Source organism: Macaca mulatta, chromosome 8 (assembly GCF_049350105.2).
Source record: "Macaca mulatta isolate MMU2019108-1 chromosome 8, T2T-MMU8v2.0, whole genome shotgun sequence".
Classification (NCBI taxonomy): Eukaryota; Metazoa; Chordata; class Mammalia; order Primates; family Cercopithecidae; genus Macaca; species Macaca mulatta.
The window spans coordinates 41965231-41988126 of record NC_133413.1 but is presented as its reverse complement, the minus strand read 5'-3'; the positions used below and the strand labels follow the sequence as shown (position 1 = coordinate 41988126).

General features: G+C 38.2%; 1 protein-coding gene and 1 long non-coding RNA gene across 3 annotated transcripts in view; one reads left to right on the top strand and one right to left on the bottom strand.

Annotated features, from left to right (window-relative positions):
• Positions 1 to 13: 13 nt before the first annotated feature.
• Positions 14 to 15872, bottom strand: IDO1 (indoleamine 2,3-dioxygenase 1). 2 transcript variants are annotated; one of them, NM_001077483.1, is given in 10 exon segments: positions 143 to 661; positions 3117 to 3265; positions 3713 to 3764; positions 4872 to 4989; positions 5809 to 5908; positions 8371 to 8385; positions 9562 to 9680; positions 10275 to 10394; positions 10512 to 10607; positions 15423 to 15526. In NM_001077483.1, coding segments are annotated over 10 exon segments (1212 nt in total). In that variant the 5' UTR covers positions 15510 to 15526; the 3' UTR covers positions 143 to 305.
• Positions 15873 to 15999: 127 nt separating this feature from the next.
• Positions 16000 to 22896, top strand: part of LOC144330778 (uncharacterized) — a 35834-nt gene continuing 28937 nt past the window's right edge. The window contains exon 1 of the long non-coding RNA XR_013397256.1: positions 16000 to 16463. This is a non-coding gene — a long non-coding RNA (uncharacterized LOC144330778). The remainder of the gene's footprint in view (positions 16464 to 22896) is intronic.

Sequence of the window (22896 nt, the reverse complement as noted above, 5' to 3'; positions counted from 1 at the left end):
AAATGAAGCAAGATTTGTTATATCTTATGCATTTTTATTTATTATGAAAGAATATTTATATCTTATGCATTTTTATTTATTTGATTTAATCATTAAGATACAGATTATAAAACTTCTACTATAATTACGCATAATTACCTTTTGTTGTTTTCCTACAAGAAATGCACAGGTATTTTGAGGTCTTTTGTATTGCATTATTGGCAAAGCACTGCATAGTATTAGTTTGTGGCTCTGTTACAATGGGTAATGACAGGAATATATGCAGATGTCTCTGCTATGATAAAATGTGCTCTTGTTGGGTTACGTTAACCTTCCTTCAAACGGTATTTCTCGGTTGTACTTCTCACAGTCTTTAGGAATTCCATTAAATCAGTGCCTCCAGTTCCTTTGGCATCCAGTTTTGAAGGGTCTTCAGAGGTCTTGTTTTCCTTTGGCTGCTGGCTTGCAGGAATCAGGACGTACTTAGTCACGATTTGCAGATGGTAGCTCCTCAGGGAGACCAGAGCTTTCACACAGGCATCATAAGCTTCCCGCAGGCCAGCATCACCTTTTGAAAGGACAAACTCACGGACTGAGGGACTTGACTCTAATGAGTACAGGAAGTTCCTGTGAGCTGGTGGCATATATGTTCTCATGTCCTGGAGGAACTGAGCAGCATGTCCTACAGGAACAAGAGAAAGAGGAAACACGGAGGTCACAGCATTCCCCAATCCAGGAGAGAAAGGCAGAGTGAGGGCAGAGTGGGCAGGAGATCACCAATATAGCATTCAGTGAAGTCAAGGTCATTCTATTTGAAGGCTAATGTTTGGCTATTAGTCTTGCTACTAGCAATTGTTATTATTGTAAAATACTATTAATTTTGAAAACTGAATGAGCTAAACTCATTTTCTCACAATAAGTATTTTTGTTTGCACTTTTTTTTCTTTTCTTTTTTTTGTTTTTGAGACAGAGTCTCACTCTGTCGGCCAGGCTGGAGTAGAGTGGCACAATCTCAGCTCACTGCAACCTCTGCCTCTCAGGCTCAAACAATTCTCCTGCCTCAGTCTCCTGAGTAGCTGGGATTACAGGCACGTGCCACCATGCCTGGCTAATTTTGTATTTTTAGTAGAGACAGGGTTTCTCCATGTTGGTCAGGCTGGTCTCAAATTCCTGACCTCAGATGATCCACTTTCCTCAGCCTCCCAAAGTGCTGGGATTACAGGCCTGAGCCACCGCGCCTGGCCTTTTGTTGCACTTTCTTTCTCTCTTTTCTACTGTAAGAAGCTGATGGTATAGACAAGGGCATATATAATCTGCATTAGACAGATTATGACTGATTCTTAAGAGAGTTTAAGAGTGTGTTTAAATGAGTGTTCGACGATAGCAAAGACATGGAATGAACCCAGGTGCCCATCAATGATGGATGGGACAAAGAAAATGTGGCACATGTACACCAATGGAATACTACACAGCCACGAAAAAGAATGAAATCAAGTGCTTCACAGCAACAAGGAGGCAGCAGCTGGAGGCCATTAGCTTAAGTTAGCCTAAGTGAATTAATGCAGAAACAGAAAACCAAATACCACGTGTTCTCACCAATAAGTGGGAGCTAAATATTGAGTACACATGGACACAAAGATGGGAACAATAGACAGGGAGCATTTCAAATAGGGGAGGGAGGGAGGGAGGAAAGCAAAGGCTGAAAAACTACCTATTGGGCACTATGTTCTATACTTGGGTGAGGGGATCATTAGAAGCCCAAACATCAGCATCACTCAGTATACCTGTGTAATAAGCCTGCACATGTATCCCCTGAATCTAAAATAAAAAAATTAAATATGATTAAAAAATTTAAAAAATAAGTGCTCAAATTAAGAAAAACTCATGTTTTTACCCAGCCCGATGCTTTCCCCTTTGACTATTAAACAGAAGTTTAACGAAACAGAGAAAATTAAAAAATTCTTCTTGGAGCTTATTCCTCTCCTCCAGCTCAGCCCCTAGAAGGCATACAATGAATGTGGCTCATCTTTAAACTTTGGTGCAGGCATTGCTCTGGGTGGCTGGGGCCACGGGACAGCTGAACAAGACCAGGACCCAGACTCTGCTTGTCACTGAGGTCTTTATCTCCCCACTAACAGCCCTGCTTCATTTGCAGGTGACTGTCTCTTTCTAAGTCTGATCATACATTTTCAGAACATGACTTCACTAGAGTCAACCACTCTTTATAGACATGTTCAGATTTCAAGATGGAACTTGGGTGTGAGGAAAGCTCTGCCACTTTTATGTTATTTATTTTATTTTATTTTATTTTTATTTATTTATTTTTTTTGAGATGGAGTCTCACACTCTTGCCCAGGCTGGAGTGCAGTGGTGCCATCTCAGTTCACTGCAAGCTCCACCTCCCGGGTTCACGCCATTCTCCTGCCTAAGCCTCCCAAGTAGCTGGGATTACAGGTACCCACCACCACACCCAGTTAATTTTTTGTATTTTTAGTAAAGACGGGGTTTCACCGTGTTAGCCAGGATAGTCTCCATCTCCTGATCCTGTGATCCGCTCGCCTCGGCCTCCCAAAGTGCTGGGATTACAGGCATGAGCCACCGCGCCTGGCCTTTTATTTTTTATTTTTATTTTGACACGGAGTTTCACCCTTTTGCCCAGGCTGGAGTACAGTGGTGCAATCTTGGCTCACTGCAACCTCTGCCCGCCGAGTTCAAGCAATTCTCCTGCCTGAGCCTCCTGAGTAGCTGGGATTAGAGGCACCCACCATCATGCTCGGCTAGTTTTTGTATTTTTAGTAGAGATGGGGTTTCACCATGTTGGTCAGGCTGGTCTCGAACTCCTGACCTCAGGTGATCCACCTGCCTAGGTCTCCCAAAGTGCTAGGATTACAGGCTTGAGCCACCGCACCCGGCCAGCTCTGCCACTTTCTAGCAGAGGAACCAGTCACTGACTCTTATTAAGTTTCTGCATCTTCATTTTTAAAGTGGGATCATGGCAACCAAATCCCTACTTGCCTGATTCTACTAAAACCATCAGATAAGCTCAGATGAGCTGCTGATGGGAAGGTGCTTTCTAGATATCCAAATACTATTGTGTTCACATAAGAGATGATTATTTCTTGCTATTTTCCACTCACCTCCACCAGCATTCTGTTGGATGCCCAGCAGGACGTCAAAGCACTGAAAGATGCTGCTTTGTGCTGCACTGCCCCCTGCAAACTTCTTTGGGCCTTCCCAGAACCCCTCATACACCAGACCGTCTGATAGCTGGGGGTTGCCTTTCCAGCTATCGGAGGAAAGAAAGAAAAAAAGAAAAATCATTCTTTAGATTAATTGCTAATTTTCAGGTATCAAATCTTGCACTAGTAGTGAATAGAAGGTGACAAGAGATGTATTTCATGATCCTTCTTTCATGCCCCCTTGCCCCTACTCATTTTCATGCATGAGAATAATTAATATAATCCTGCGCAGATTTGGCATAAATATTCTAGGAATGAAATTTTACCTTTGCACTAGCACAGACCACTCTTTTTAAAATAACTAGCTTTCCTGTCTCACCCTCCAATACATTGCTGGCCAAGTGATAACAGAACCGTCTAGTCTTTTTCTACCATATGAATTTTTGGATATAAATTGTTAGTCAAACCCAATGGATATTAGGGACCATCCAAGAGAATTTGTTGGTGTTCTTTGTTAAGTGAGAGCAAACAAATTCAAACATAAGACTACATACCCAGCCAAATATATGCGAAGAACACTGTAAAATGCATTTGGGTTTACGTGATCTGTAAAAAGATGGAATGTGTTTAATTAAGCAGCATCAGAGGTATACAGGGAAATCAAGGTGTCGTGTACAACTGATAACAGATTTCGGCACAGGCTGCAGGAAAAGGCATTAGGTCAGTCTGTGCTAAACAAAGCCCCTGTGGTTATAAACGTTCACTCTCCTGCCCTCTTCCAGGAGGCCCGTTAAACTGTAAACTTAGTGCTTACTGACGTAACAGATAAACTGTTTACATAAAGAAACAAACCAAAGACAAAAACAAAACAAACCAAAAGCCCAGAAACTAGATCTCCCTCTCTATTTTCAAAATTTTAAAAAATCGTTTGGTGACAGGGTCTCACTTCATCGCTCAGGCTGGAATATAGTGATCATAGGTCACTGCAGCCTCAACTCCTGGGTTCAAGCAATCTTCCCACCTCAGCCTCCCAGGTAGCTGGAAACTACACGTATGAGCCACCGCACTCAGCCTCCTACCCTACTTGATTTGAAAATGTAACTTCTTGCCAAGGACTAAATAGCAATAACTCAAAACCCAGAGATAAACAATTAGGTATTTGTTGACTCTGTTCAGTAGGGCAGATTTCCTATTGCAAGTTACTGCTTATATACCTTTTTGTGTGTTTTTTTGGGGGTAGTTTTTTTAACTGTTAATTTCGCAACAACCTTTGAGCTCAATGACGTTTCTGTGTTATTTCTTAATTTGTGAAAAAACAGAATTAGGAAAGAGTTCTTATTAAGCAGAAGTTATTTTTTTTTTTTCAGAACTTAAAACCACCCTCCCATGTAGAAAGTTTCTCAAAGGTTTTTAGTAGGAGGCAAGGAAGTTCCTTAGCATTAAATAGAGCCAGCTTGGAACTCTGGCTTCACTATTTACTGCCTGTGGAATCTGAAGTCATTTACCCTGTCTTTCTGAATTTAGATGACCTTACTTGTAAAATGGAGATAATGAAACCTACCACATAGAAAGTGTAATGGTTTAGTAAGATAAAATACCTAAAGTGAAAACATACTAAGTGGTAGTTGCTTTTTGCTTCCCTTTTTTCAACCATTCTACATCTGGAACATTTGACTTGTCAGCCTAGACTATTGCGCTGCACACAATACTTGCCGTGCATTTGCTGAAACACTTGACGGGCTTTCTCCAGGCAAGAAGCTATTTCCAACAGTGCCTTTAGCAGAGTGTCCCGTTCTTGCAATTGCATTGCCCTGAATACAGTAGGAATTTCCTAAAACAAAACAAAACAAAAAAACCAAACATTTAAGGTTTTCTTTCTTTTTTTTCTTTTTTTTTTTGAGACGGAGTCTCGCTCTGTTGCCCAGGCTGGAGTACAGTGGCGCGATCTCGGCTCACTGCAAGCTCCACCTCAATGGTTCACAGCATTCTCCTGCCTCAGCCTCCTGAGTAGCTGGGACTACAGGCACCCACCACAGCGCCCGGCTAATTTTTATATTTTTAGTAGAGATGGGGTTTCGCCATGGGGGCCAGGCTGGTCCCAAACTCCTGACTTCAAGTGATCTGCCCACTTAAGCCTCCCAAAGTGCTGGGATTACAGGCGTGAGCCACTGTGCCTGGACAAATTCCCCCGTCTTAATCCATAAATTAAATTTGGGATTTTTACAATTCTTTCCTGGGCTGGACACCCTATTTGACTAATTTCTTTATATTTATAGAAGCTTGGATTTGTTTTTATTCACATAGCATTTAATTTAGAGATATTTATATAGTCATATATGTTTCATTTCTATTTTTGATAATCAAAACTATTGAATTTATGACACTGTATCATAGTTCCAAAGCCACATTTTATTGAAAAATTTTATTTCCTACAGAGGTTTCAAGTTGGATTTTAAGTATATGGCTCTGAGATTTTATATTTTAGGTAATACAGAAAAATAAATAATTGATCCTTTACTCCCAATTAAATGATCCCATGTTGTATTTGTTAAGGATAAAGTTAACTCATGCTTAGTATAGTTTAGGCTCCGAAATGATTGCTCTGCTTACGTAAATCGACATACAAATTTTGAAGTGAGGATAGACATACTTTGATAGCAGAAGCAGCTGCTATTTCCACCAATAGAGAAACCAGGAAGAATCCTTTACTGCAGTCTCCATCACGAAAGGAGAACAAAACGTCCATGTTCCTGAGGAAATTGGATAAGGAAGGCAAGAAGTTTAGCAAAAATTATGGGATTTTTTTGACTTTTTTATTTATCCTATTTTAGTTTCAACATAATTTTATGAGAGAGGTGTGGCAGGCCTTACTATCTCCATTATGTAGTTGGGAATATTAAGACTCAGTTGTTAGGCCTGTTGTCTAAGATCACATAATTAACAGTAAATAGACTAAATTGAGACCTAAAGTTTCATGTTGAAACTCAAAACTAGGGCCGGGCATGGTGGCTCATACATGTAATCCCAGCACTTTAGGAGGCCAAGGCGGGTTGGTCACCTGAGGTCAGGAGTTCGAGACCAGCCTGGCCAATGTGGTGAAACCCCGTCTCTACTAAGAATACAAAAATTAGGTGGGTGTGGTGGTCGGCGCCTGTAATCCCAGCTACTCAGGAGGCTAAGGCAGGAGAATCACTTGAACACAGGAGGCGGAGCTTGCAGTGAGCCAAGATCGCTCCATTGCACTCCAGCCTGGGTGACAAGAGCAAGTCTCGTCTCAGAAAACAAATAAACAAAACAAAACAAAACAACAACAAAAAAAAACAGAACTAGAAATTCCTCAACTAGTTCTGTTTCTATTATCCCATTGACTTGTCACAGGCATTTATATTACCATACGTATATACTCAATGTTTACAGAGGTATCTGTGAGGTAGAGTTTTAAAAGGTAGTCTTTTGTTTAAATAATTATATTCCTATTCATATTTTAATTTGTGAGCCTAATTCAATTTCTCAGTGGTTTATCTGCTTTACAAAGGAATTGACTGCGGAATTCAAATAACTGATTAGACCCTGTTTTTCTTTTTAATTGAAGTTTGGGCACTGGTGCAAACATAGTCTATCTATGTATCTACGAGTTTTGTGGTGGTTAAATTCATGGTGTCTGAAGCCAGACCATCTCTGTAACTTACTTGCTGTGTGACCTTGAGCAAGATATGACATCGTCTGCCTTGGTGTTCTCATCTGTAAAGTGGGACTGACTGTTGATGTCATCCTCCTTTTTAAAAACCTTCCAGTTTCTCCCTTAAGATACTGTTTTAACTCCTTATCATAACTAAAAATATCCTACATAATCTTTTATTATTATTATTATTATTTGAGATGTGTCACCCAGGCTGGAGTGCAATGGCACAATCTTGTCTCACTGCCACATCTGCCTCCTGGGTTCAAGCTATTCTCCTGCTTCAGTCTCCTGAGTAGCTGAGATTACAGGCATGTGCCACCATGCCCCACTAATTTTTGTATTTTTAGAAGAGGAGGGTTTTCGCTATGTTGGCCAGACTGGTCTCGAATGCCTGACTTCAGGTGATCCACCTGCTTTGCCCAGCCATCTTTAAAAAAAATAGTAATCTTTTTCTCACACTGTTATTTTTATCATTTACTATCAGTCATATTAGCCATCATTCAGTTTTGATAATGCACCAAGATATTTGTCACTTCAAGGCCTCACTTTTGCTGTTTCTTCTGCTATGAATACTCTTACCTTTTTCCTCTAGCTAATTGCTCAAATAACTTGCTTCAAGGGCTCCCGCATCACTCCTTTTATTTGGTTAGGGATCCCAATACTTTATCTTCTTAAGCCTTCTCTTAATCATATGGCAGTTTGCATAATTTTCATATACTGCCTTTCCTCTTCGTTAGTCTAGCTTCACCAAGGTGGGTTTATATTAATGATACTTACCTTAGTTTTTCCATCTCTCTTTTTTTTTTTTTTTTTTTTTTTTTGAGATGGAGTCTTGCTCTGTCACCCAGGCTGGAATGCAGTGGGGTGATCTCCACTCACTGCAACCTCCACCTCCTTGGTTCAACTGATTCTCCTGCCTCAGCCTCCTGAGTAGCTGAGATTACAGGCACCTGCCACCATGCCCGGCTAATTTTTTTGTATATTTAGTAGAGATGAGGTTTCACCATGTTGGCCAGGCTGGTCTTGAACTCCTGACCTCAGGTGACCCGCCTGCCTTGACCTCCCAAAGTACAGGGATTACAGGTGTGAGCCACGCACCCAGCCCAGTTTTTCCACCTCTTAGCCTATGTTTAGTATATATTATAGGTCAAAAGTAGTAAGGATTGGGTCAAAAAGAACAAGTTGGTATAAGGTTACTTATTGACAATGGTAACTAGTTATGGACATAGGAGTTATTAAGTCATAGATACACAGATGTATGTGCATTTTGTATGTTTGCATATTAATTTCCTATAGATGTATCTGAGTAGTATTCTTGTGTATATCTATAGCTATAATATCAAATAGACATAGTTGTAACACAATCATAGATACAGTTAAAGACAGAGATTATTTGTTCTCTAAATAATCACTGAAATTATTTTTTTGGCTGAATTTAATTATTTAAAAATGCATTTGGAGTCTATCGATAAACCTACATTCGACTATAAATAGCAAATTCTTAGACTAAAACAAGAATCAGATACTTACTCGTAAGTCAGGGGCCTTATGAACGCAGCCATGAAGCAATGGGCCAATTGGAAGAGAGAAAGAAAATCAATTTAACAGCAAATAATGATGAGTTGTTGCTATTTGATTGAATACTACTATCAGAGGTAAGACATAGTCAGGTAAAAGAAAAAGTTTTAAAAATATTTCTTCAGTAGGCATTACAAACATTTAACTTAATAACTCACAAATGAATTAAATGCTCAAATATGCAAGGAACACACATGGACAGTCAAAACTAATTGTTTTATTTTATTTTATTTTATTTTTTGAGACAGCGTCTCACTCTGTCGCCCAGGCTGGTGTGCAGTGGCACGAACATAGCTCGCTGCAGCCTCAACTTCCAGGGCTCAAGTGATCTTTCTGCCTTAACCCCCTGTGTAGCTGAGACCACAGACATATGCCACCATTCCCGGTTAATTTTTTTTAAAAAGACTAATTTTCAATAAGAAGAAACTTTCTAGATCAAATCCTTTCATTTTGTGGTATTCCCATTTGCAGGGTATTCTACAGGCACACACCCAGAGACATGTGCTTTGGTTCTCCCTTTCCTTTATTGTAGCAGATCTCGTGCCTGAAGGGTAAAAATCACCTACATCCTGAGCAGACTGCTCTGAAAAACCAGTCATTGCTGCGTGTAATTAAAGATGTGTTGACTCTTAACTACAATTGGCTGCTAAAAAATTAAATTAATAGAATCTCAAAAACATGCTAATCAAAAGAAGCCAGACACAAGAGTCTATACTTTGTGGTTTCATTGATGTGAAACCCAATAACAAAAATCATCTACTTTTTGACAAGGCAAATAAGAATATATTTGTCTGTCACAGGAAAGGGAATTGAAAGAAGCACAAAGAAATTTTCTGAGGTGATAAAAATATTCTGTATCTTACTGAGAATGGTGGGTGTATGTAATTATGTAATAGTTAAATTCAAGCTGAACACTTAAGATCTGTGCATTTTACTGTGTTAACTATACACCTGTCACATGTGTGTACATTTGTAGTGGTAGACACAGCAGTCCAAGAAACCGTACCCAACTGAAGAACTGAGAGGGACCATATCCAACTGAGAGGAAAACTGTGCTGCCCAAAATTAAGCCAATGAACAACTCCTGTTTTATTTAATTGGCACACACTCCAAAAATTCCTGTTGTTCTCACTCTTTACATACTTATTAGGATCCTTTTTCTTCCAGTTTGCCAAGACACAGTCTGCATAAACCAGAATAGGAGGCAGTCCCAGTTTCTTGGAGAGTTGGCAGTAAGGAACAGCAATATTTCTTGGCAAGACCTGATTAAAATACAGTAGTTAGGTTTGTTTTTTGTTTTGTTTTGTTTTGTTTTTGAGATAGAGTCTCGCTCCTGTCGCCCAGGCTGGAGTGCAGTGGCAGGATCGCGGCTCACTGCAACCTCCGCCTCCTAGGTTCAAGTGACTCTCCCACCTCAGCCTCCCGAGTAGATGGGATTACAGGCACCTGCCACCATGCCTGGCTATTGTTTGTATTTTTCGTAGAGATGGGGTTTCGCCATGTTAGCCAGGTTGGTCTTGAACTCTTGAACTCAGGTGATCCTCCCGCCATGGCCTCCCAAAGTGCCGGGAGGCCCATATGTGTTTTAAAGGTTAGATATTGCAGTCTGTATTAGTTTTATGTAATTAGGGTTGCCAGATAAAATACAGGATGAAAAATAAAGTAAAAGACTTAAAAATATAATAATGATAACAGTTGACATGTCAAGCCAGGGCATATTTTCTTTTTCATTTTGTCCTGTTATCGAAACTTTGACCAATGCAGTTAAAACGCTTTCAGAAAATTTTTGGAAAGTTAAATGTAAATTAGATGAAAATCTGTCACATAGCATAAGAAATCTGAGAAAATCTCCAAACCTTACGGACATCTCCATGACCTTTATCCCACACATATGCCATGGTGATGCATCCCAGAACTAGATGTGCAAGGCGCTGTGACTTGTGGTCTGTGAGATGATCAATGCTGAGCATGTCTAACTGAAAACAAATGGAGCAATTGACTCAAATCAATCTCGGTGATGTTTTATGCTTCAAAACCAAGTTAACAATGTTAAGAGGCTATACAAGAAGAAAAATGTAATACATATGTCAAACCTTCTCAACTCTTTCTCGAAGTTGGCCAGACTCTATGAGATCAGGCAGATGTTTGGCAATGAACATCCAGTCATTATAAAAATCAGGTAGATTTTCCTTGAAAAAAGAAACAAAAAAAAGATCTTTATTTACTAGTAGCAGTTACTGTAGCTTTGGCTTCCCACTGATAGGATGCCTTGCCCCCACATCCATTTTGTGCAGTGTTGCCCTGGCACATGGCTTACCTGTCTGGAAACACCAGCCTCTGTCTTGTCTTCTGCACACATGGGGCTGAAGGCCCTTTCTGTGTTCCACCTCTTCCTCTCTCTTCAAACACTGCCATTTGCAGCTTTTCAAAGTTCACCTCAAAGGTTTCACTAAAATCCTCCTGACTACTCTATTTGAAACTAATCTCCATTGTAAACTCTACGGATTATGCCTTTTCATATTGTTAAACAATTATTATCTGCTACTTTCGTTGTTTTTTTTTTTCTTTTCTTTTCTTTTTTGAATTGGAGTCTCGCTCTGTTGCTTCGGTTGGAGTGCAGTGGCGCGATCTTGGCTCGCTACAATCTCCGCCTCCTGGGTTCAAGCAATTCTCCTGTTTCAGCCTCCCAAGTAGCTGGGATTACAGGCATGAGCCACCGTGCCCAGCTAATTTTTGTATTTTTAGTAGAGATTGGGTTTTGCCATGTTGGCCAAGTTGGTCTCGACCACCTCTCAGGTGATCTGCCTGCCTCGGCCTCCCAAAGTGCTGGGATTACAAGCATGAGCCACTGTGCCTGGCCTACTTTGGCTTATTTTGGCTAGATTTTAAGTTCTTTGAATGGAAGAAAAATGAGATGTGTTAAATGTCAGTAGTGGACTAGGCACTCTGTTCAATAATTTCATATATATATAGTATATATATTTAATTATTGTAACGGCCCAAGAAGTTATCTCTATCATAAATAAGGAAACCCAGGCTTATACAGTTTACATACATTCTCTTTTTATACCTTGCTACATGATGGCAAGGTTTGTATTGTGCATTTAATTTATATCTGTTATAAGCCCTGGCATAGTGCTGGGCATATAGCGGGTGCTGTATGTATTCATGTTGATTACCTACTTTGGTTCCACTATCGGCTTGTTTTTGCCCATTAAGTAGAAATGAAACTCAAATAAAAGTTTCTCTTTGGAGCTTATCATATTTGTAATCTCATCTCAAGCGGAAGTACACAAATAAAAAGACATAGGAACCTTCCTAAAATGAGATACAGATCCCTGAGCAACTCCCCCATACCCTGTTTCTATGCCTACTCCACCAGGTAGTTTCAAGGTACACCCTTAAGGTAATCAATGCTGAACCATGGGGATTAAGTGCAAATGGAAAGATTAACTGAAATCAACATGGGTGAAGTTTTGAGCTTCAAAATAAAGTTAATATTATAAGTAAGCTATGAAACAAAAAGATAAATATAATATAAAATCCTAACATTTTCAACATCTGCATGTAATTGTCCAGCCTTAATCAGTTGGGGCAGATTTTTAGCAATGAAAATCTAGGCAGTGTACTTCACTACTTAGCCACCCTTCTTGCTCTGAACTTTTCACCCCAACTGTGCTGTAGTACTTTTAGAAGTAAATGTAGGCCAGGCCAGGTGGCTCATGCCTATAATCCCAGCACTTTGGGAGGCCGAGGCAGGTGGATCACCTGAGGTCGGAGGTTCAAGACCAGCCTGACCAACATGGAGAAACCCTGTCTCTACTAAAAAAGCAAAATTAACTTGGTGTGATGGCGCATACCTGGAATCCCAGCTACTGACGCTGAGACAGGAGAATCACTTGAACTCGGGAGGCTGAGATTGCGGTGAGTGGAGATCATGCCATTGCACTCTAGCCTGGGCAATGAGATTGAAACTCCGTCTCAAAAAAAAAAAAAAAAAAAAAGAAAGAAATGTAATAAATGTATTTTTGTTGTTTTTATTCTGTATTTCACAGTCTAGCACATCTTACTTTTTTGATTGTTGTGATTTTTCCCCAAATAACAGACATACTTTTTTGTTCTGTACCGTGATTAGCATTTTATTTGATAGCATTTTCAGCAAGTATAAAATTTAATAAGTAATATGCTCTGGTTCAGAGGATCCCTAAATGGTATAATATAAGTTAATAATGAATCATACTGAGGATCATTCAAATTCTGCTAGATTAGAGATTGTGCATTGTGTCTATATGGAATCAGAAAACATATTATTTTCCTTTGGACTAAGAAGCAGATAGATTACGAGAGATAAAATAAGAATATTTTTTGGTTCATAATTTCTAGGAAAGATCTTCAGTGAAGAAATAAAAGTAATCAATAGTTTTTTTTCATGTTTCTGGTACAGTAAATCTAGCTTCTTCAGCATCTCAGCTAGCAGAATTACTATTATTATTATTGTTCTCAGGCAGGGCCTCACTCTGTCACCCAGGCTGGAGTGCATTGGCGTGATCTCAGTTCACTGTAACCTTCACCTCCCAGGTTCAAACAATTCTCCTGCCTCAGCCTCTCAAGTAGCTGGGACTACGGGCACGCCAACACGCTGGGTAATTTTTTTTTTTTTTTTTTTTTTTTTGCATTTTTAGTAGAGATGGGGTTTCACCATTTTGGCCAGGCTGGTCTCAAACTCCTGACCTCAAGGGATCCACCCACCTTAGCCTCCCAAACTGCTGGGATTACAGGTGTAGCCACCACACCTTGTCAGAATTACTATTATTATTATTATTATTATTTTTTTTTTTTTTGGAGATAGTCTCTCTCTGTCGCCCAGGCTAGAGTGCAGTGGCACGATCTCAGCTCACTGCAGCCTCCGACTCCCAGGTTCAAGCAATTCTCCTGCCTCAGACTCCTGAGTAGTGAGGATTACATGTGTATGCCATCATGCCTGGCGAATTTTTGTATTTTTTTAGTAGAGACGGGGTTTCATCATGTTGGCCAGGCTGGTCTCGAACTCCTGACCTCATGATCCGCCCACCTAGGTCTCCCAAAATGCTGGGATTACAGGCGTGAGTCACCCGCCCCCGGCCGAGAATCTTTTTTTTAAGTAGCCAAGGAAGAGTTTTGTTTGCTTTCTTTTGTGGTTTTGCTTTCCCCCTTGGAATCTGTTCTACAGGTATTCATAATTATCAAAATTGTTGCATTTTTAAGTAGAACCGAACCTCTGAGAAAAAAACACCCATGATATAAAGTTTAGTAGTTTCTGGAAAAGATGGTTTTATTGTACCATTGATAAGTACATCTTTGAAACCATTCAGTCCTGGCATTTTTGTGGGTATGCAGGCAAATAGCAAGTTTGAGTATTACTGATTTGCATGAATAAAGCAAACTAGTGCTTTTGGCAATAAAATTAAAGCACACTCTTCATTTTCTTTAATTAACAATCCAAAGAGGAAAATTAGACTGGAAGGAGGTAGATGCTTTAAATTTCCCGGTATCACCAAAGTGTTTGCAGGATTTCATTTCTAAGCACAGTTAGGTTGGAATCTCTGACTAAACATTTGCTGTGTTTTAAGGTGCTCTCCAGTATGCGGACTGTAACTGTTTGAGCTACAAACAAAAATATACTCATCTACAGAATTATCATAATATGTTCATAGAAATCTTCTCCTGGAATCCCATGTACCTTGTTAAACCGAAGATTGAAAGAAAGGAGAAAAGCAATGTCTTATTGTCCCTTCTTAAGAGAGGCAGTGTGGAATAATGGTTTTAAGATCATAGACTCTGGAGACAGGCTGCTTAGGCTCAAACTGACCCCTGGCACTTGCTAGCTACATAGTTTTATAATTACATTCTTCATGCCTTATACTTCTCATTAGGAACATGAGGATAATGACATACATACCTAGCCGGGTGCAGTGGCTCGCGCCTGTAATCCCGCACTTTGGGAGGTCAAGGCTGGTGGATAACCTGAGGTCAGGAGTTCGAGACCAGCCTGGCCAACATGGTGAAACCCCGTCTCTACTAAAAATACAAAAATTAGCCGGGTGTGGTGGCAGGTGCCTATAATCCCAGCTACTTGGGAGGCTGAGGCAGGAGAATTGCTTGAACCTGGGAGGCAGAGGTTACAGTGAGCTGAGATTGTGCCACTGCATTCCAGCCCAGGTGATAGAGCAAGACTCCATCTAAAACAATAATAATAATAAATAATAAAAATAAATAAATAACATACATACCTTTTGGGATGGCTATGAGAATGGAAAGGGTTAATTTGTAAATTGCTTAGAAAAATGCTGTATTTGATAATTAAAATATTGATGATAAATTGGTTTACATAGTATTCATTAGAAGACACATTAGCAAATACAGTTTTTAAGGCAAACGTTTTTTCCACATAGCTTGCACTTTATAGGTAAAACTTGCAAACAAGGAAAAGGTAGTTCAGACTCTCGCTTGAATCTTATGCTCAGTAAATAGCAAGCAATGGTCATATAACATGGAAGGTGCTTGATGTGCAATCTCATAAACCCCATCAAATTAGAAACACATGTTTTTTATAATTTAAGGTATATCCCTAAGAGAAAGGGATTTCTCTTTGACTCATGGCTCATTTAAAACTCTGGCTTTTTCAAAACACCTTCTCAAAATACAACTGTAATAACCTCTTTGTTTGTATTTTACTGTATAATTCTTATGTAAAGCTGATATACTTTCTATAGTTTCCTTTCCCACCATTCTCCATATCCATGTTAGGTAAGTAAGAAATACATAGATGACTCCATTTCTAGGGAGAAAATTTAAGACAAATTAAGTGAGATGCAGTTATCACAGGTCTCTCTCTAATTTTTACACTGCTTTATATGTTTGTTTACTAGAAGTTACTGAACCACAGTTGTTAAATATAAGTTAACTTGGCCAGGTAAGAAATGAGAAGAATATGCATTTTCCCACATTTTAGTGCCTTCTCTTACCTGTGGATTTGGCAGAGCGAAGCCCACTTCTTCATCAATATGGTACTCTTCACTGATTGTCCAGGAGTTTTCCATAGCATGTGCCATTCTTGTAGTCTGCTCCTCTGGTGCCCCTCAGTGTTTGAAGAGTTTTCAGAGCATCTTATACTAGTTGCTGCCACAGCCAATGACCAGAGTTTATCACAGGGGCAGTGAGAAATTACTTCCACTTTTGGAATGGTTTCATTTTCTAGTTTCTTTATTTGTAATATGAAAAACAATAAAACCACAAAAGCATCTCTGTGCATCATATGCAGAAACTGAAAGTTCGTATTCCATATCAAATTTGTAATCATTAAGCACATCATTTTCTTACTGCCGTATGGGAAGCCGGAAAGGCCTGAAGGAAAACACAGAACTATGAAAACAAGTGGCCGGAGAAGAACGTTTTACTTTATGGAGACTTTTAAATCTTTGAATGAAAATGAAAGCTACAGTCCTAAACTCTCATTTAGTTATTTCTCATTGGTTTTCTTTTAGACTTCCATGGTTCTTTGAAAATATGTGTCATGTTTCAGCAAACCAAAACACATCCTGTGATACACTGAACTATTAGTCAATGGCTCTGAAGTAGGAAAAAAACAGAAGCACATGAAAAATTAGAAACATAGTAACTCTCCACTTCCTTAATTTTCCTATTGAGAATTTTGTCAGTTTTTCCAATGATAGCATTTGCCCTTCTCACATTTCTAATAAGTAACTTTTAGGAAGATTGCCTTGCATCTAACTGTACCTGACTGCCAGGGGCTGATGAGGCAACAGTCTGGCACATTTGGGTACTTTGTAATATGTCAAAAGTTGGAGAAAAGGATAAAATACCTTGCAAATGTTTTTTTCAAAGTACAAATCAAGACTGCATTTGGTAAAGGTTTTCAGTTTGAATGCAAATCTGTGGTCACTTTAGAGGCATTGTTCGATCTAATGAGAACAAGGAAGCTAAAGCAGAAACCAAGGTCGCCTGTTCCTCCAGATGATCAAAAGGAGAAAAGAGAAATAGTTCGCGTGAGTAAACTAAAAGACAATGCTGTTTTGTCATCAGCTTATTAGTACTTGAAATAAATTAAATTGTGATAGCAGATGGCTTTCGTTACAGTCTAGAATAGCTCTCGCGCTATTCTCTACTACATTTTGGCTGTTTTTTTCAAATGTCGTTTTGGAGGAAAATGTTCCTTGAATAGGAAATGTAAGCAAAACTGAAACCAAAATTATACAGCAAAGAGAATACAATGATTGTGTTTCTTTTGAATGCATGATTCATGAGACTAATACTTTGGGAATCAGTTCAAGGAAAACAAAAAATCATGAAGACCTATCATATCTGTTTAGAAGACAACAATACAAATAAAATATTGAGCATTAGAAAATATGTGGTTATTCCTAAGATTTTTCATTCTTCGTTCTTGAAGTTTTTATGGGTGAGTCAAAGTGAAGACGTGGAACAAAGTTTTAGATGATTCTGTCCCGGGATTAAGTTTTTAAGAAGCATAAGTTTTTGATAAAGCTTTTTCTTGATTCTGTTTATCCAGTCATCTCACTAAATCTCTCCCACCCTTGGGCCAGGCACGGTGGCTGACACCTGTAATCCCAGCACTTTGGAAAGCTGAGGAGAGCGGATCGCTTGAGGTCAGGAGTTGAAGACCAGCCTGGGCAACATGGTGAAACCCAGTCTCTACTGAAAATACAAAAATTAGCTGGACATGGTGGCATGTGCCTGTAATCCCAGCTACCAGGGAGGCTGAGGCAGGAGAATTGCTTGAGCCCGAGAGGCGGAGGTTGCAGTGAGCCAAGATTGTGCCATTGCACTCCAGCGTGGGCAACAAAGTGAGACTCTGTCTCAAAAAAAAAAAAAAAAAAAAAAAAAAATCTGTCTTATCCTTGACTGCAGAACCAATAATGCTTTAGTGCTTCAATTTTATCCCTAGCCACTTAACTTCCTCAAACTTTGGCTTCTTTGCTATTTCTGACACTACATTCTCAATCGATCTTGTCTTCATTCACCTTGATTTTCTTCAGCCATAACTATACCTCCCTAAAAATCTCATTTCACATATTTTTAGAAAAGCATGTTAATTTTATGATCTCATACTGATTCTTCATCTTCCTCCTTAGCTTTTAACTGGTGATCAGGTACTTATGTTAGAAAACTCCTGAAAGCCAGAACTCAGCCTTTTGCTCTATGGTCTCTTACATCTGAGACTTCATGTGACTGTGTCTCCCTTGTATACATCTTTCTTTGATAGCTTACATTATTTTTTCTCTATAATTATTGCATTGCCTGACTTATCTTCACAGCTATAGACTTCATTTCCATCTGCTGATGAACATCTCTACCTTAAAATCCTGTTATCCAGTTTCACAGGGGACTTCACTGACACGAGGACTATTACGATAGGATCGGCAGAGGGACCTTCATTCAAGGCCATGAGAAACCCAAATGTGTCTCCTCTCAATAGAGCATCTTTTCTAATACATTCACATTTCTCTTTACCATTATGTTATACTAATTTATAAAATGTAGCTGTTTTTAATAAAAGAATTTTCATTTAAAAAATAATTTACAGCCTGCAAGGAGAACGAAAAAACTCATGGAAATACCAATATCACAGAATTCACCATTAACATTTATGTGATTATGTTTTACAGCATTTTTTCATGCAAATCAATTACATTCAAATTTTTCTGGGCACTTACTAGAGTCAGGGATTTTCTAAAAACTTTGCTTGTTGTAACTAATTTTACTTTTATAATCGGCTTATGAGGAAACTTTCATGATATCTCTGAAAGGGAATTAAGGTGATTCAGGTTTTGCTAATTAAGGCCCTTAGTTGCCGGAACAAAACAAAATTAAGTACTCCCTTAAGGAAGAAAACATCATCTTAGGCCTCAAAGTACTGATATTGTTTTTATAGATATCTAAAAATCACTAAAAAAATAACCAGGCGCTGGGCGCAGTGGCTCACGCCTGTAATCCTAGCATTTTGGGACGCTGAGGCGGGTGGACTGCCTGAGGTCAGAAGCCTGAGACCAGTGTGGCCAAGGTGAAACTCCGTCTCTACTAAAAATACAAACAAATGAGCTGGGCATGGTGGCATGCTCCTGTAATCACAGCTACCCGGGAGGCTGAGGCAGGAGGATCACTTGAACTGGGGAGGTGGAGGTTGCAGTGAGCCGAGATTGTGCCACTGCACTCCAGCCTGAGCGACAGAGCGCAACTCCGTCTCAAAAATAAAATAATAAAATAAAACTGAATTGGACTGAAATAGAAGACAATGATTTGTGACAAAAGTCTGTCCAGGTGTGTTGACAGACTTTAGTCATTCTTTCCATAACATGAGTTAAGTTAATGAAAACACAGAAAAGGGAACCGAGGTAATTGTTTTCTTCTTTGGCAGATCTGGACTTAAGGCAGGGAAGAGAACTTGAGGGAAGGACTTCTTCCAGTGTCTACTGGCCTCCAGGAGCCTTTAATTTGAAGTAACCGGCATATCCAATTGCCATATTTTTGGGTGTCCGTTTCTGAGCCCCAGTATCCCTGTTTGAAACTTTCCTAATGTTTCATACACAAAAAGTTGAGTTGGTAGTTGTGGAGAGAAAAACTGAGTTAGTAGCTGAATGGCAAAGGATCTCATTAAACCAGTCTTCTCACTTCTGGGAAAAGGCCAGTCTAATTAGTCTGCTCACTTCTGGGAAAAGACCAGTTTTGTTTTATTTTAGGAGATGGCTTTGTAGATGGGATCTTAAAGCTAGTACTCTATATATGATGCAGACAAAAAGATCTATAGTAAGAGCCATTGTTACAGAATTGGAAGAAAAACAAAGGTTAATGCTTGGAGTAGTTCACAAACTAGTTTCTTCTAAAGTCTGGAGGACAGCTGAGAATATCAGTAGCAATCTGACAGATTTTCCTGGATTGTAGCTTGTGTGTAAAGTTTGTCCATTTATAAAACATAGCAGTGATTTTTCTTCAAAGCCAAGTTGGCTAGTATCAGCTTGCAGAGTCTTAGGAAAAAGGGAATTTTAACATTTAGTGATTCCAAGTCAGAAATGTAGGAGGAAAATTGAAAATGCTTGTATGGAGGTTCAAAGACAGATTTTGATAGGACTAACAATTTAGGATTTAGTTTAGATTACAGGCAAATAAAAAAACTGAGAAAGAACAAACAGTAAACTGGAATCTAATTATAGTTTTTTTTTGTTTTTTTCTTTCCTGAAACATGATTTTTCTCTCTTCAGTCCCCCATTTCTACCAAGGATAAATAAAAGTAAAGCCATTTTATTTGCATATTAAGTTTTAGTCTTATTGTACTTGGCCTAATTATTTGCATAAAGTGCAGTAAGCATATCGATTTGTAACACAGGCTCTTTTTAAGTTTACTTTGCTGGAAGTTTTCATAAGGAATCTCAGATTAAACTTTTAGAAACCTCTTCAGGCTAGGAAGCCAAGCTGAGGATTGGATTTGCTCTTAGACTGTGTCAGTAATACCTGTACACATTAGTGAATTTCTCTTTTCTCAAGGTCCCCAAAATAATTTGAGGTTCCTGGGATGTCAGAAAGTGACATGCTTACTTACCACAAGCCCACCGTGTGAACCGTGTATTTAAGATATTAGACCAGTTTTTCCAAAAGCTCCTATGGGCTTCATAATATCAACCTCAGTTTCTCAAAGCTGTCTGGTCATATCTGAAAATATGGCATTTCAGTCAAAGCCTTGGTAAAATAACAAGAATCTCCAGCTGTGTTCTGTGGCAAAAGGGAACAGATTCTTATTGAACTTATTCAAATAACTATTTTGCCATAAAATAGAAATACTCATAAATAGTTTCCAAATTCAGGATTGAGCAGATAGAGAAAAAAGTGAATGTTTCAATTTTGTTCAAAAAAGTATACTTACCTATTTCTGTAAAGCTTAAGAGAGCAAACATTTTCCTTAACTCTGTAAAGCAGAACATAAAAAGAATCAGCAATATTTTAAACAAAAAAATTATTAAAATTACACTAGTCCAATGTAATTAATTCTTGTTTTGCTTGATATTAACAATTTTATGACTTTTTAAAAATTAAGAGTTCCGAAATTGTTTACTCAGTCCTATAATACAATCTTAAAATTCTAAGAAATTTGCGTTCAAGAGTACTTGTGTTTTTGTTCTGTTTGCTTTTGGTTTTTTTGTTTGTTTTTGAGACGGAATTTTGCTCTTGGCCAGGCTGGAGTGCAATGGCACGATCTCGGCTCACTGCAACCTCCACCTCCTGGGTTCAAGCGATTCTCCTGCCTCAGCCTCCCAAGTAGCTGAGATTACATGTGCATGCCACCATGCCCAGCTAATTTTTTTTATTTTAGCAGAGACAGGGTTTCACCATGTTGGCCAGGCTGGTCTCGAACACCTGACCTCAGGTAATCCATCCACCTCTGCCTCCCAAAGTGCTGGGATTACAGACATGAGCCACGGTGTCCAGCCAAGAGTACTTGTTGCAGTCCTTTCCGCGAACTTTCTTGAAGACACAACACTTTAGGATTTGCGAAGAGCTTTCAGAGTAAAAGGATCAGCATAAAAAAATTAATTGTGAGCAAGACTAAAAATGGCCATGGTTAAAGATGGAATTAACAAGAAAACTACGTCATTTTTTATGTCCTACAACAATTTAACACAATACTCATAATTATGACTAATAATATATAACAAGACAAACACAATTTTTAGGAATCTCATATAATTTTGGAGCAAATACTAATAACATGACAATACATATATAATTTAGAAAAGGTTAAATGTTATTTCTTATTTGAAAATCTTTATACATAATTGAACATATCAAATAAGCTGGTTTATTATTTCTTTTGGAAGCTTCAGCAGCTTTTTGGAATATCTCAAAGTTAGTTTGAGGTCAAAAATACTTAATTTTAGATGTTGAAATATAATTGTGAGAAGCCTCTCAAATATGTTAAAGGTTTCAAATACTCGATCAAAATAGGATCATAGGTCCGATGAAAAGATAATAGTCATTCATTTAGCCAAAGTGATAATTAGAAGATTTCAACAAGCAAAAACCTTTGCTGTTTGATTGACAGGAGACTCAGTTTTCCAAATAATCAAATAATCAAAATACCTTCTGAAGAAGCATGACAAGACATGAGGCCCACAAAATCTGTTTCTCTCTCTTGCTTTTTTTTTTTTTTTTTTGCATTTTCTCGGAACATGTACAAAAATCTTTTCTTTTTATTAATCCTATGCAAAAATATTATTTAAAAGAGAAAATCAACCACTAGCTTTATCTTTGTGTACTTTAAATACTAAAGCTAATTTTAATGAAAACATATAAACAAATTTCTCTGATATCAGTCAGCTTTGCACACAAGATAAAATTTTCATAAACCTTCTATAACCTATTATAATTTTTTCCTACTCTTCTACTTCTTAAAAATTCTTTATATCCATTTAGTTTTACCTATATCATTTTTTTCTCCATTCACTTAGTCTGAAACAACCTTTATTTATTTTTATTTTTTTGGAGACAGGGTCTTGTCACTCAGGCTGGAGTGCAATGGCCTGATCGTGGCTCACAGCAGCCTTGACCTCCCAGGCTCAAGTGATCCTCCGATCTCAGCCCTCAGCCTCCACAGTAGCTGAGACCACAGGTGTGTACCACCACCCTAGCTAATTAAAAAAAAAATGGGTTTTTTTTTGTAGAGACAGGGTCTCTCTCTGTTGCCCAGGCTGGCCTCAAGAAATCCTCCCACTTCGGCCTCTCGAAGTTTTGGAATTATAGATATGAGCCATTGTGCTTGGTCTGAAACAACTTTTAAGTAACTTCTAAACTAGACAAAATTACTTTTCCTTTGACAAACCACATGCTCATGGCTTCCTTGTAAATGTTCTCACCGAAAACGTATGTTGCCTTTTTTTGTATACACTTTTCATACAAAATGGTTTACCTTATTTTTAGTGGTTTTAATTACATATATTAATTATAATTTAACTCTTAGTATCTTAATTTTTAGTGAAAATCTAGGAAGGAACTCTTTCATATCAGTATTTGTAAATGAAAACTATTTTATAATTCTTAAAAATATTTCCTCAATTTTTCACGTTTATCAAGAGATTCAAATATATTTATCTTTTCTATATCACATCAAAATAAGGTATCAGAGTATTCAAACTTAAACTTATGCTTAATAATTGATGTGTCAGTATTTTAACTTAGAAATAACTCAGATATTTCATGATTAACTGTTACTTAATTTAACATAATATGACTTTAAGACTTTAAGAGTGACAATTACCAAAAAAATTTTTGAAACTATAATAAATTTTTTAGTGAACCTTTACTCCATTTGTATTTACCTAATTTACTAATTTTTAACAATTATGTCTGAATTGTTCATGAAAAACAATAGTAGTCATTTAAGCTGAAGCTTTTGGTTTGTTTGGGTTTTTT

Coding starts and splice junctions, on each gene's coding strand:
- IDO1 (XM_077942257.1), bottom strand. CDS start 15,509: ATGGCACATGCTATGGAAAACTCCTGGACAATCAGTGAAGAGTACCAT. Junction 10,395..10,511: donor TTCGAGAAAGAGTTGAGAAG/GTTTGACATATG, acceptor ATTTGTTTTCAG/TTAGACATGCTCAGCATTGA. Junction 5,909..9,561: donor AAGAAAAAGGATCCTAATAA/GTATGTAAAGAG, acceptor CAATTTCCTCAG/GAACATGGACGTTTTGTTCT.